Source organism: Poecilia formosa, unplaced genomic scaffold (genome assembly GCF_000485575.1).
Source record: "Poecilia formosa unplaced genomic scaffold, Poecilia_formosa-5.1.2 Scaffold114, whole genome shotgun sequence".
Taxonomy (NCBI): domain Eukaryota; kingdom Metazoa; phylum Chordata; class Actinopteri; order Cyprinodontiformes; family Poeciliidae; genus Poecilia; species Poecilia formosa.
This window is the reverse complement of record NW_006800053.1, coordinates 1704229-1718580: the sequence shown is the minus strand read 5'-3', so window position 1 is coordinate 1718580 and position 14352 is coordinate 1704229. Positions and strand designations below refer to the sequence as shown.

Below are 14352 nucleotides of genomic sequence, written 5' to 3'. Positions count from 1 at the left end.
TTTTTTTTTTTTTTTTTTTTTTTTTTTTTTTTTGGCAGCTAGCATCTTATAAGTCAATGAATAACTTCACATTGTCTTTGACTATGGGGTTAACATCACAGTTTTGATTTTTCCAATTAACTGTGATGTAAAAACCAAAATTCCTGTTTTGGGAGCGCCGGAGGAAACTCACATTTCGCCCAGCAGAACCTGATTTGACACTCACAGTTGGCAATCACTAAAAAACCCGTTAGGCCCAACAATGGAGCGGTTGAGATCCTCAAACGGCTGTGACACCTCTGACTCCGCCTGTTAACGGTTTAGGTTACAGCAGCAGGGTGTACACCACATCGAAGCCCTGCGTCTTGGAACATTTTTATCATTTCGAAACCGGAAACAAAAATCCGGTTTTCGTTTCCGGAAATACATCTGCAGTTACAGATGTATGATGCATCTGTAACTGCATCATACAGTTACAGATGTGTAACCGTACGATGCAGTGATGTGAAAATTATTGACCGTTTTTGGAATTTTAGAAGGTCAAACAAACTTTTGCAAAGCTGACAAAGACATTTACCTCATAAGTCTATATTAGAGTGATTTGATCGGCTAATTTGATACACACAGCGTTCTTCTGAGGTTTATCATCTGTTAGTTTGGTTACCTCAGAGTAAATTGTGTCTGTTGGTTTGTCTGTGAGGTGAATCTCTCTTACCCTCGTGATTCATTTACCTCTAAAGTCATAACTTTGATCTGGGAATGACGTCAAAACTAATTTAACTGAGTTCCAGTTATTTGAAAATCTGTTGCTAATGGCTACTAACAATGCAAGCTAGCTATTGTTTTTACATTTTGTCTGTATTTTTGTACTTTTAATGAGAGTAGCAACAAATTTACTGAAGAAGATTATGTAGTACTGTCTATTTGAACGATGTAATGTGATTCAAACTGCCTGGGTTTCATACGTAAGGCAGCCATATTGGATTTTGAGGTCAACGTTGGTGAGAAACTGATTTTTCTCCAATTGAATTACAAACTCTGGGGACACTTTCTCTTTGTTTTTCTGACTTTAAGCTTGGAAAACTTTTAAATCAGTTTGAATACAATTACACTCTGCCCTGTCAAAATGTATGTTGCAAAACTTTTAATACAGCTTGGACATTTCACTGAATTGACCAGCACAATTAGCATCATTAAATTTAAATTAAGTTAAAAAAATTGCTTACAGAGACAAATACTAAATGGCTGAATGTCATCACTATCCTAAAATAGCCTCCCCGCCCCAACGCCTAAAATATTGTTTGGAAAGACAAGACTTGCCAAAATCACATTTGGGAAAATTGACATGTAGACCATTATTTTAGGAAGGTAACATTGTACATTTGTGGACCTCTTAAATAAAATCCAGTCTAGAAATTTCATTCTATTCATGTATTGGAATGGTCAACGTCCAGACTTATAGCCCATTGAGAATTTGTGAGAATATGAATTGCCACATAAGATTGTCAATTATAGTTCCAGAAAAAAAGATTGTCCTGCTTGAACCAAAAGTAAAAAATTTCAAACCATTTTCTTTCTAATTTCATAATTACACTCTACTTTGTGTTGGTCTACAACATTAAACCTTAATAACGTCTGTTTGTGGGTGTGATGTGAAAATGTGAAAAAAAGTCAAAAATAATCAGAATGTTATAGTAAATATTGATTTCCTGCTTGTTCTAAAGTAGTTTTAAAGAGACTCAGAACCACTGTGTTAGTCTGACCTAACAGGTTTCCTAAGTATCAATTTGGAAAAAGGAGAAGAAGAAAGAAACTTTCCCTTCTTAAACATTTTTCTCCTTGACCCCAATAACATTTCCATCCAGCCTCCCAGCTGCCTCGCTGCCCTCGGATCACATGCCCGAAGCTTCGCCTCCAATGAATTAAACCCAATGTCTCCAGACGCTCCCGAAGGGGTTAAATTTCGTAGTAAAAACGCTATTGGCTCAGAAACCCCGCCTCCTATATGTGGAGGGCGTGCACCTCCGAAATCACACCATGCCCAGACCCCGCCCACCCCGCGGGGCCCCCCGCCGGTCCCACCCACCCACCCGTGGACCACATTGAAATGGCTCTGATGTTGTCATCACTGCACTGTGTGTCAGACTGTGACGCTGCGAGCATCTACGGTGCTGGAGCCCAAATTACTATAATAACACTGCTGCCACTATTTTTTGATTTTTTTTTTATTTTATTATTAATTTTTCTTGGAGGGAGGGTTGGGGGTCCGACTCCCTCTCTTTAAGAACCGGTGGGCTTCAGGGGTCATTCATCTGCCAGAAACATGAGACTCCCTCTGATTCTTGTCATCTGCCTCTTTGGTCACACCAGTAAGTTCACATTTCCACAATTTTTTTATTATTTTTTTTGCGAGTTTAAATGTTTCAAATTCATGCGCTTTCTCCTACTTTTGCTGTATTGTGTGGTTCAGTCATGTGGCTTTTTTTTTTTATTTATGAAAATAATTCAAACTTTTTCCTCAAGGGTTTAAAGTGCCCACTCCTCTAACTGTACCAGATGAGGAGGGGAGGGGTCGTGTCTTTATGTATGTAGGTCAGACATATCTTCTCCGGCTCGCTCCAAATTCTATTTGGAAGGAGGAAACGTTTCCTGTTATGTGTAATTTTATACATCTCAGCAAAATGGTTTTAAGTTACAAAAAAAAAAGTGTTTTCTAGTAGATTTTTAAATTGATTTTATTTAAATTGATTTTATTTTATTTTACCAGTTCTTATTGTCTTGGGATTTTTACATCCAATAAGGTTTGTGCTGCTTTTTGGCTGTTGAAAAGCTCAAAAGTATTCATACCCCTTGAACTTAAAAAATTTAAAATTAAAAAAAATATGTGAGAGAACAATGCTGCAAAATTGTAAAAGTGGAAGAAAAATTATATATAAATGTAATTTTGTTTTGCAAATGAAAATGTACACATGGGTTGATGTGCAATTGTAGTTGACCCCACTTGTACTCAGATCCCCCTAAATGAAATAAAGTGCACTTTCAGAATCAACTCAGTATTACTTTTGGGTTAATGTGTTCACCTATATTCTATTATGATGCAAAGAAAAAAAAGGATAAAAATAGAAATTACAAACCCATAAAGACAAACTGAAACACGGTGGCGGCAGCGTCATGCTGTGGTGACTGATGTGTTTTTCGTTTATTGCACATAAAATACGATGCATAAACAATTTAGCTTCTTCAGCACTTTTCTGCAAACAGTTGCGCTTCTTCTGCAGGTCAGCTGCCAGTTCTGCCTCTTTTTCTAATATTTGTCTAAATGTTTTACTCCTTAGCTCTCGACTTCGACCCTTATTTCTGTTTATGCTCAATTTTCATGTTTCAGCAAGTTTTACTCTGTTGACTTCAACTTATTCAGCAGTTTCCAGCTGAAAAATACAGCCTGGCACCTTAGCTTTCAAGTTTTCATTTTCCTTCTTTTTGTACAACTTCATAATTGTGCAACTATCACATAAAATCTGGCTAAAATAAATTGTCACATCACACAAAGTGGGGCGGGATGTAAGGGGAATATTCGTGCCACGTCCAAATAAATGGGCTTGTTTATGATTGGATAAATTTATGTTTCACTTGTAAGTGTTTCAGCGTTTCCCAGAAGAGCTGATGTATCCACCGCAGAGGGGACAGATGTTTAAAAAAAAAAAAAAAAAAAAAGAAGAAGAAAAACACTGTGATGAAACTACATTCCTGTCGTTATGGTTTTAAACTCAGGCGCTCCTGAAGTTACTGTCAGACCAGTTCTCGGCATGCTGGTTTTTGGGCGTATGGTGTGTGGTCGAAACATGTCGGAACTGGTTGTCACCACTGCAGCCAGTCGCAAGGACATTTATTTTAAATGTCCTTGCGACATTTGAAATATGTGGAAAAAAAACAAACTTTTATCTATGTAGATTCAGAGAGAGAATCCTGATTTGTTCCACCTCATGCAGAAATCAATTAATTTTTGGCGATTCTTTAAGTTTCCAATGTTTTTTATTCTTTGTTCCTCTTTTAGTTAATCTGTTGAGGGTAGGTTACATTAGAAAAAAATGTTAACATTTCAAAGATGTGTAGCAACCAAAAGCACGTTTGTTATTTTCCCAGAAGTGTTTTGCAGTCGGTCAATAACGCTGCCATTTGGTCCAGTTTGTCTTTGGAGCTCTGAACTTTAAGCCCATTAAGTAAACATCCAGCATGGAAACTGCTTTGGTAACGTTGCACCAGTTTCAGGAAAAAAAAAAAACAAGAACAATTTTGAAATCAAAGTTAAATAACGTCATTGTCACGTCTTGGATTTTAGATGCATGGCGATCGTTGTTTCTGAAGCAGTGGCGGGTTTTTTTTTTCAAACATTGTGTTGATGGTGGGGGTGAAAACAGTTTCCCATTTTCAGCAACATAAACTGATGAAACAAGCTGTTAAAATGAAACCAAAGAAATTAGTTGAGTATTTTACATATGATTTGTTTTGTGGATTTTAAGGATTTTCTTTCACGTTAAATTTCAAACATTCTTACTTAACATTTTAACTGCTTACTTAACTAAATCTGGTTACATTTTACCTGCTTATTAAAGCTATTCAAGTGATGCTAATGCGTTACTCGTACATTTGCAAATCTGATTAATGTGAAACGTCAAGTGCTCTGTGGGGACCCCTGCTGGTGTGGAGGACTAAACGCACACTCCAGCCTTTCTTATTTTTAAAAAAAGTGCATGAACAAATTGGACTTGTGGGTAGTTTTACACTGGTGAGTGTTACGGCTTCTGAACTTTGGGAAACTGACATTAAATGTGGAGGTGCTGACTCGGCTTCTAAATTATTCTCTGGATCTCAGTCCAGTGAAATGAATGTGGGATGTGGTGAACACACAAATCCAACCTACGGAGGCCCCACCTTGGAAATTTTAAGAGCAACTTACGTAAAATAATGAAGAAGCTCGCATCACAGTCTTCTTTGGTCTTCTGTTAAATTGTTGATACAAAACCATTTTGATTTAGGTTTTGGATTATTTCTAAAGCCACATGTTCATATTTCTGTCACAGAAGCTTTAACCCAGGGCCCCGGCCAGTTCCTCTGTGGGAATGGGAAGATCATCACATCCATGTGGATGTGTGATGGCACAGACGACTGTGGAGACGGCACAGATGAGCTTCCCGGAACCTGCGGTGAGCGTCCTCCAATGCCGGACTGTGTTCATATGCTGCAGCTAACGATTATTTAAGTAATCGATCATTCTATTGATAATTCGGATGATTAATTGGGTAAAATTCTGCAGATTTTTCATTTAAGTTTTTTTTTATGCAGTATTAGAAATATATTAAAAGATGTAAACAAATAATTGGGTTTTTTTTATTCAATTTTTTAAAATAAGATATATTATTATTATTATTATTATTATTATTTTTACTAAAATGCAAGAGTACAAGAGCATTCCTTTAGTGAACTCTTGATCATTTGCAGAGTAAATGATGCAGGGCTGATCTGTTGATCGTTTAAAATTTGGGTAGCAAAATGTACTTATTCGGAAATATATTTTTTTATTTATTTTTACAGAATTTGAACCAGGTAAAGCTAAATCTATACAACTTGAGTTTTAACATATTTACATATGTTAAATCCAAAATGAATATGTGGAATGAATGTAGTTTTTGCTCAGGTTAATCTAATTTGTTGACCATTATTTCATTAATCACAATTAATCGTTTCAACCCCGTATTGGCTTACCTTCAGTTTACACAAACCCAAATATCTCAATAGGGTAGCAAATATAAATTTGGTTAAATATCCAATATTTTCTGTACTATCAATTCCAGTGGCTAAAACGTGCAAACCAACGGAGTTCAGGTGCTCGGGTCATCTGACCCAGTGCATACCGGGCACCTGGCACTGTGACGGAGAAGCGGACTGCGTGAGTGGAGCCGATGAACAGAACTGTGGTAAGCAGGTGTTCCTTTTAATTCCTGTAAAGCACTTTGTATTGCCTTGTTGCTGAAAATGTGCTATTTAAATAAAATCACCTTTACCTTTACCCTGTTTGGCTTATTTCAGAACCGGTCTTTTATTTTATTTATTTATGTTTTTGCTGGCCTGTTTTCTGTCTTTGCTTCGCGGTTAGCTTAAATTTTTCCATGTTGTGAGCGGCGGTAACGCGCGCGACCCATGTATAGAGGCTTCAGTCCTCGACAATCCTCTTTCCTGTCGGTCTGTTGTAAAATAAAGGTAGAAATCCTAATATATATATATATTCCCATCTATCCCAGCTGCCAAGCGGTGCTCAGACTCCGAGTTTCGCTGCACGAACGGCCAGTGCGTCTCCTCCTCCTTCGTGTGCGACAAAGATGCCGACTGCGATGACGGCAGCGACGAGGTCTCCTGCCCGCCAATCACATGCAGCGGCTTGTCCTTCCAATGCAACAACACCGTTTGTGTTCCCCGGCTGTGGGCCTGCGACGGCGACGCAGATTGCTCCGACGGCTCCGACGAGTGGCCGCAGAACTGCGCCACCAGGACCCCCACGCGCTCTCCCATTCACCAGTGCTCCTCCCAGGAATACCAGTGCGGCAACGGGGAGTGCATCCATGTCAGCTGGAGGTGCGATGGCGATACTGACTGCCTTGATCGATCCGATGAAGATGGATGTGGTAAATAATTTCATTTAATTTTTTGATTCAAAGATTAACTGATAAATTTCTGAACTGGTAATGCAGATAAAGTAGTTTCTTGTTGTCCTTCAAACAGATACATGATCAACAAAGCGTTTTATTTAAAAAAATAAATAAATAAAATGTAACCAAATTATTAAGTTATGCTTTAACTACAAAAGCTGAGCCTGATTATCCCAGACATAGCTCATAGTGTAAGTAGGACCTGTCTGACAGCATGAAGCAGAGTAAAAGTATCAAAAAGGAACTCCTCACTCTCAACTTTAAGAAAGTCAATGAAAGATGAGAAACAAAGTAATTGGTTCTGCCATTTCTAAGACTTTAGCACACCAGCAAATCACAATCAGAGACATTATCTGGAAAAAAATGTAGAAAACATAGAACAGATGTTAAAAAAAATTCCCTCCACTGTTCTCTCTCTCTTTCTGTAGCTCATTCCACATGTCGTCCTGATGAATTTGAATGCGGCGATGGTACGTGCATCCACGGCAGCAACCAATGCAACCACCGCTACGACTGCACAGACAGGAGCGACGAAGTCGGCTGTGTCAACGGTACACGTCAACCCTGTCTCCCGCTCTGTCTTCCTGAAGACCAGCGGCGTATTTTGGGTGTTACCTGATGCGTTTTTCATGCCCTCCCGTCCCCCAGCGAGCCACTGCGATGGTCCGAACTGGTTCAAGTGTCGCAGCGGGGAGTGCATAAGCATGGAGCGGGTATGCGACAACAAGCGTGACTGCAGGGACTGGTCAGACGAGCCACTTAGGGAGTGTGGTGAGCAGCGACACTCCGTATTCAAAGCTTTCCCGCTTAATTACGTCTAATTGTGTCCTCTGAAAGTTGCAATTATATCCTTTGGAAAATAAATCACCTTCTCATCTCTGCAGGCTCCAACGAGTGCCTCTACAACAACGGCGGCTGCTCTCACATCTGCAACGACTTGAAGATCGGCTACGAGTGCCTGTGTCCAACTGGATACAGCCTCGTCGCTAAGAGACGGTGTGAAGGTAAGCAACGGAGCGACAGGACAAAATGACTGAACATCCGTTCCCTCTCAGTCAGATTAGGTCAGACCGTAAACTTGCTAAGAAGTGATGCCAGAAATCTGTTTGCTGTCTTTCTATGTGACAGGCTGTGCTTTCAGATAAGAAGGAACTCATCATTTTCATTGGTTTAGCAATGTTCTAGTTGGTTTTTCAACTTTTTTTTTCTTCTCCGGGTTAGACATTGATGAGTGCGCAAACCCAGAGACCTGCAGCCAAATATGCATCAACCAGATGGGGGGCTACAAATGCGACTGTCAGGAAGGTTATCACATTGACCCGGCGACGCAAGCTTGCAAAGCTGTTGGTAAGCATGACCACCAAACAGATTTTTAAAACACATTCCTAAAGTTATTATTTGATGTACAGTGACATGGTGTACTTCTGTACTTGCCCCCAACTACCTTTTGTTACTGCTGTAGGTGTCTTTCTAACAACTTTGTTAATCTTGACACTGAGATTATCGAAACAGCTCAAGCTCAGTCGGATTGGATGGAGAACATCTGTAAAAATCAATTTCCAAATCTTGCCAGAGATTCTTAAAGTGACTGGGTCAATTGAAGTATGCTTTATGTGATCTAAAGCATTCTACTATGGCGCTTGCTGACCTGCTGGAAAGTGAAGATACACTACAGTAGCAAGTTTTCTTCGAGGAATAACCTGTGGTTTAGGGTGTTTTCACACCCGGTAGGCTTGTTTTGATTTGGAAACCAAAGTTGCAAATTTTGTTAGATTTTCAGCTGGTGCGGTTCTCTTTCACACTACGCTGTGTCAAACGAGCCAAACAATTTGAAAAACCTGTTCCCCTCTTCGCCTGTGGTGGCGCTGCACCAGAAACTACTGAAGGAAATGGCACAACAACCTCTGTACAAGACACTGAGCACAATTTCCTTCTTCATAAAATGTAAACAAACACGGAGTAGCGTCAGATTTTAATGGTTGTAGGATTTCTCTTGTCTTTGGTGAAAGACCACGAGTCATTTCTCCCGCTAGAGTTAGACTCTCACATTTGTTTTGGTTGTACTTACCCAGAATGCCCTGCACTATATTCCGCTTCCTGCTTTTGGATTGATCTCTGCTCCACTTGCATCTTCATAAGTATCTGAACCATCCTCAAGTTCATTCAGTCGAACCGGGACATAGGTTTTTAGGTGAACCAGAGTTCACTTTTTTGGTCCGCATCAGAATTCGATCACAACTTCACTCTTCCCCAAACAAACAACAAAACAGCGGACTAAACAGGGTTGGTGTGAATGCACCCTTGCCTATAGTTAGAGTTTAAAATAAATTTAAATATCATGAAAAATTCTAATTTACTTTATTTTGCCTGTCTGGCCACAATGACTCTTCCACAGCTACTCCACAGCTACTCCACGGTTTAAAACCCATGACCTTTATTTTAAAAAAATTAATCATTTTATAATATAGTTTAAATTCTTGACATATATTTTGCAGGTACAACACCATACCTTTTCTTCACCAACCGTCACGAGGTCAGAAAGATGACCCTGGACAGAAGTGAGTACACAAGAGTGATCCCCCGATTAAAGAACGTGGTGGCCCTGGACATGAACGTCGCCACCCAAGATATGTACTGGTCCGATCTTTCACTGAAGAAAATCTACAGGTTGGTAGGATTAAATTCACATTTAAGTTGCTGTGTTATTGTTTTATGTTGCCGTTTGGTTTTGTTTGACTGCTGCTTTGACCTTTCACCCAGAACGCCATTGGACTCAGCAGAGGACTTCTCCCGTCACCATGTGGTGATAGGCAGCGACATCGATGGTCCTGAAGGAATAGCCTTCGATTGGGTCCACGGCAACCTGTACTGGACTGACAGCATCCGGAAGACTGTCTCCGTGGTAACTGCTGACGGTAGCCGCCGCAAAACTCTCTTTCACCAAGACCTATCAAAGCCCCGTGCCATTGTGGTGGACCCACTTACCAAGTGCGTTTCTTTGTCGTTTTTTTTTTTTTTGTCTAATTTTTATGTTTGCGTGATCTGCAGCCGTCAGCATCTTTAAATGTTTTTACCCTACAGCTTCATGTACTGGACCGACTGGGGGAGTCCTGCAAAGATCGAGAAGGGAGGCCTTAATGGAGTAGACCGCACTGCTCTGGTCACAGACAACATCGTGTGGCCCAATGGCATCACAATAGGTGACCTCATGCCCCATCTGGTTTCAGCTTGTTTATTTATTCATTAATGCTAATGGTCTTCTTCTCATGCAACCCCCACTGGTGACTCAGACCTGCTGAACCAGCGCCTCTACTGGGTGGACTCTAAGCTGCACACACTCTCCAGCATCGATGTGCAAGGCAGCGGTCGGCGCACCCTGATCATCGACGAGGACAAGCTGGCTCACCCGCTGGGACTCACTGTATTCGAGGTAGAAATTTTTTCCAGCTAAAATCCCCCACAAATTATGATCACCAAGATATTTTTCTTTCCGCAATTTTCCAAGTAGTGCTCTGGTCGTTTTTAGGAAAGAGTGTTCTGGACAGATGTCAGCAATAACGCCATCCTCAGCGCCAACAGGCTGACTGGTGGTGACATCGCACCGGTGGCGGAACATCTTTCGTCCCCCGAGGACATCGTTCTTTACCACAACCTCAAACAACCTGCTGGTAAGACAATTGCATCCCCAATAAGACATAGCTATCCACTCAAACATACTTAAAAATGATAGTAACTCAGTGACTCACAAAAGTATTCTCTGTTAGTAAAAAGTGTACAAAGACCCCAACAAAGAGAATGTTAATAACACCTTCCATCTGCACAACAACTTAAGCAAAACTGTATTCCATTTCCTGCTGCAGGAAGGAACTGGTGCCAGGTCTCCAACAGCACCTGTGAATTCATGTGCCTAGCTGCCCCCCAAATAGGCACCCACCCCCCAAAATACACCTGTGTCTGTCCAGATAACATGATGCTAGCAGGGGATATGAGGACATGTGTGCCTGGTGGGTAAATTGTTGCAGAAAGTTGTTGTTTTAATATTTCTCAGATAAAATATTAATAGCTACATTCTTCTCTTGGTTTCTATTCTGCCAGCTGTTCCAATTCCTTCAGCTTCTTCAGAGTCTCAGGCCTCGACTATCCACCCTCCTGTTGTCCCTACAACGCCACCAAAGACGACGGCACCAAAGACGATGGCACCAAAGACGACGCAGAAGCCCCGGGTTCCAATTACTACCGCAGTGCCTCCCATTATCACCACTACAGTCACCAAGCCAGTGCGGCGTACCACTAAGCCTACGGTTCGGACCACCACACCTTTACCAAAGAAGCCCTTGCCTCAGCCAGAAAAGCCTAAAATCTGGCAGACTACCACAGCTGCTCCTGTCACAACTCCAGGCAAGTTTTGAAAGTAGCAGTTGTAAATATTTTTGCTTTTATAGATTCCTTCTCTCTGATCATTATGATAACATTACATGATAATCTTATCCTCAGGTGTTCCACCTAAAGGTGTCGCAGCTGTTCCTGAAACTACGTCCAACACCTCAAAAACGCTTTACTTTGTCCTTCCTCTAGGTATGTTTGGCCTCATTTTGATTTTTCTCAACAATCAGAAACATCTTTCTCACATCTCTCACTTTTGATTTCTCCCTCCCAAAACAGCGATACTTTGTCTGGTGGCTGTTGGGGGCGTGTTGCTATGGCGATACTACAGGCTCCAGAACACCAACACAATGCACTTTCACAACCCCGTCTATCAGAAAACCACTGAGGACCAGGTTCACATCTGGAGGAGCCAGAGCCTGGAAGGTTACGCCTACCCTAAAGTAAGTCTTTAAGGCTGCTTGTAATAAAGTATTCATACCATTTGAACTTTTTGACATAACAACCACAAAGTTCAGCGTATTATATAAGAGTATGTGTGATAATATACCAACACAAACTAGAAAATTATCCACCAAGAGTTTTTCAGCATGCCTCTACTGACTTTACACATAGAGCTTGAGATTTCTAAGCATTCTTCTTTGCAAAATAGCCTAAACTCAGTCAGATTGGATGGAAAGCATCTGTTAATGAGTTTTCAAGTCTTGCCACAAATTCTCAGTTGAATTTAAAGCTGGTCTTTGAATGGGCCACTCTAACACTTAGGATTCTCTTAACCTGTCATTCACGAGAGGACCCAAATTTGGGTCCTCTCGTGACAGGTCCAGGGGTGTCAAACTCCAGTCCTCAAGGGCCTCTGTCCTGCAACTTTTACATGTGCCTCTGCTGCACCACACCTGAAAAGAATAATTAGGTCATTAGCAAGGCTCAGGAGAACCGATCTACACAGGGAGGAGGTAATTAAGCCATTTCATTCCACTGTTTTTTACCTGTGGCACATCTAAACACTGCAGGACAGCGGCCCTTGAGGACTGGAGTTTGACACCCCTGGGTTAACCTGTCATTGTGAATGACAACCTGTGAATGACAGGTTAAAGACAATTGGTTGCACTGGAATTTATTTAGTTATCAGAGCAAAGAGAGCTGAATATAATTCCACTAAACATTTTTTGAAATATTTATTTGTAGGTTGAAAGTGTTTATCTCTTCACAATGACTCCATACTTTGTGTTGGTTTATTACATAAAATTGTAGGGATGCACTGATGCAAAAGATTTGGGCCAATATCGATATCCGATATTAATCTTGCTGTTGTGGGCGATGACCAATATCTACCAGTATTATGTCCATTTCACTACCATTTCGACACCTTTGGAAAAGGACAAAATAAAAATAAATCTCGGTTGTTAATATCGGCCCAGTTATCGGACTGATATCGATAAGTTACAAATGGGTAATATCAGCAGATAACCGATGTTGGTGCCAATATATTGTACATTGCTATAAAATTGTGCAACTTACACTGGAGTTTATGATTGTGACATGTTTACACGATTGCTATTGCAATGCCACGTTAGCAGAAACCTTCCTGGTACAATCTGTCGTACGTCTAACATTCTTTTTTCTCATTTCATCAGAGACAAATTGTGAGCTTGGACGAAGAGGCGGACAATCCTTCCTTCATTGAAAACTGAAAGAAGAAGGACAAAGTGGGAAAAACATTGTGCCTCAGTGAACACACTATTCGAGGCCTTTAGTATTCTCATTATTATTTTTTTTACCTCACGCAGAGAACATGCGAAGCCTGCGTCCGACAGCCTTAGACCACTACATCCTCACTAACAAACGAATGCTTTACTTTGAAAATAACAGGGTGAAAAAGTTGACGTCAGAGTGCACATCACATGTTATACAGCATCTCAGGTTTATATCTTAAAACAAACCGCCTGACTGTCATGTTTCCTCCAGTATATTTAAACTGTGATCCTGATGGTTAAATTGGAGCAAAGCGGTTTTTAAGATGAGATTATTATATATATATATTTTAGCTTTCTCTTGATTCTCTTAATGTTCATTGCAACTTCCTAATCAAGCAAGTGTTTAGGAGAAGTCAAGAAGCTTTTAATGGAGATTTATTTTTGTGTGTGTGTGTTATTTATCACTTCAGATACCTAAGACAGATTGAACAGTACTCTACTGGCAGGGTTTGTTTTTTTTTATTTTTTTTTTATTTTTACCTCTAACTGCAGCTAACAATCAATTTGTCTGGCTCTGCATGCAGTAACATAGTTCCACTAAGTCATGAATGCAACAGGTCAACCACTGAGAAGACGGCTGCGTTTTTTTTAGTTGTGCAAAAATCTTCCACCGAAAGACACTAATGTAAGTTCTTCAGGTTCTAGTGGTTACACTTCACCTGCTTAGAAAAAAAACAAAACAAAACGTCAGAACCAAACGCTGCTTGAAGTTTGGTGTAGCTCTCTAGATCTTCTCCAGATGTCTCCGGTATGGAACGACCAGAAGGTTCATATGTTCAGCATTCCTCGGAGCTGGGGAAACTTTGATGCAGCCACGTGGGACCAGCCGAGCCGAGTTTAATGCTCTGCATCCAGTCAAGTATATATTTATGTCCTCCCCTTTTACACCAGCATTCCTGGTGAAGGAATGGCATGTGCACTTATGTGGTAATAAAAAACAACAGCATCTAGATATAAGTTATAGCTTTGTTTTACAGCGAATGTATGTGCCTTTTATTGAGATGTGTCTCTGTGTTCATGTTGGTGCTATTGAACTCAAGATTTTATGTTATAAATCTGTTCTTCATCCCGTGTTAATAAAATGGTTCTGCTGAGTTCACGTGACGTCGTTGGTTGCGTTTCCGTTACGAGTGTGCGCAAATCTTTTGACTATATTCCGCTAAAGTCGAAAAAACGCTCGCAATTTCGCAATTGATGTTTAAATCACGGGTGATTAAGCTTGTTCACGCGGTAAGACATTAAAAGTCACGGCAGGAACGGATGTAACTGTTTCATGGCGTATGTTTATAATTCAGCAGCTGCGCTCGCGCTCATCATCTATCGTCGGCGTTGATGACCCTTGGAAATGGGGAAATTGTAGACGGTGACTTTACAGAAGACCTGTGGATTTAATTTGTTTTTATAAACTGATAAGCCAGCCGCACATTGTCCGAAAAACAAACAAAAAAACAAACTATCATCTTTCTACTACCTCCTGTTGTCCTTTTTCCCCCTTTTTTTTTGTCGTTCCCGCCAGTATAGGAACATCC

At 40.6% G+C, this 14352-nt stretch overlaps 1 protein-coding gene across 1 annotated transcript; it reads left to right on the top strand.

The window, feature by feature from the left end:
* The first annotated feature begins 2117 nt into the window (after window positions 1-2117).
* On the top strand, window positions 2118-13754 carry ldlra (low density lipoprotein receptor a). Its single transcript, XM_007560332.2, has 18 exons — window positions 2118-2348; window positions 5061-5183; window positions 5832-5954; window positions 6279-6659; window positions 7112-7234; window positions 7332-7454; window positions 7568-7687; window positions 7905-8030; window positions 9179-9350; window positions 9444-9671; window positions 9765-9883; window positions 9974-10113; window positions 10210-10351; window positions 10544-10687; window positions 10779-11081; window positions 11178-11258; window positions 11346-11509; window positions 12704-13754. The coding sequence occupies exons 1-18, from the start codon at window positions 2303-2305 to the stop codon at window positions 12758-12760; spliced, it is 2715 nt and encodes a 904-aa protein (XP_007560394.1). The 5' UTR covers window positions 2118-2302; the 3' UTR covers window positions 12761-13754.
* The last annotated feature ends 598 nt before the right edge of the window (window positions 13755-14352 follow it).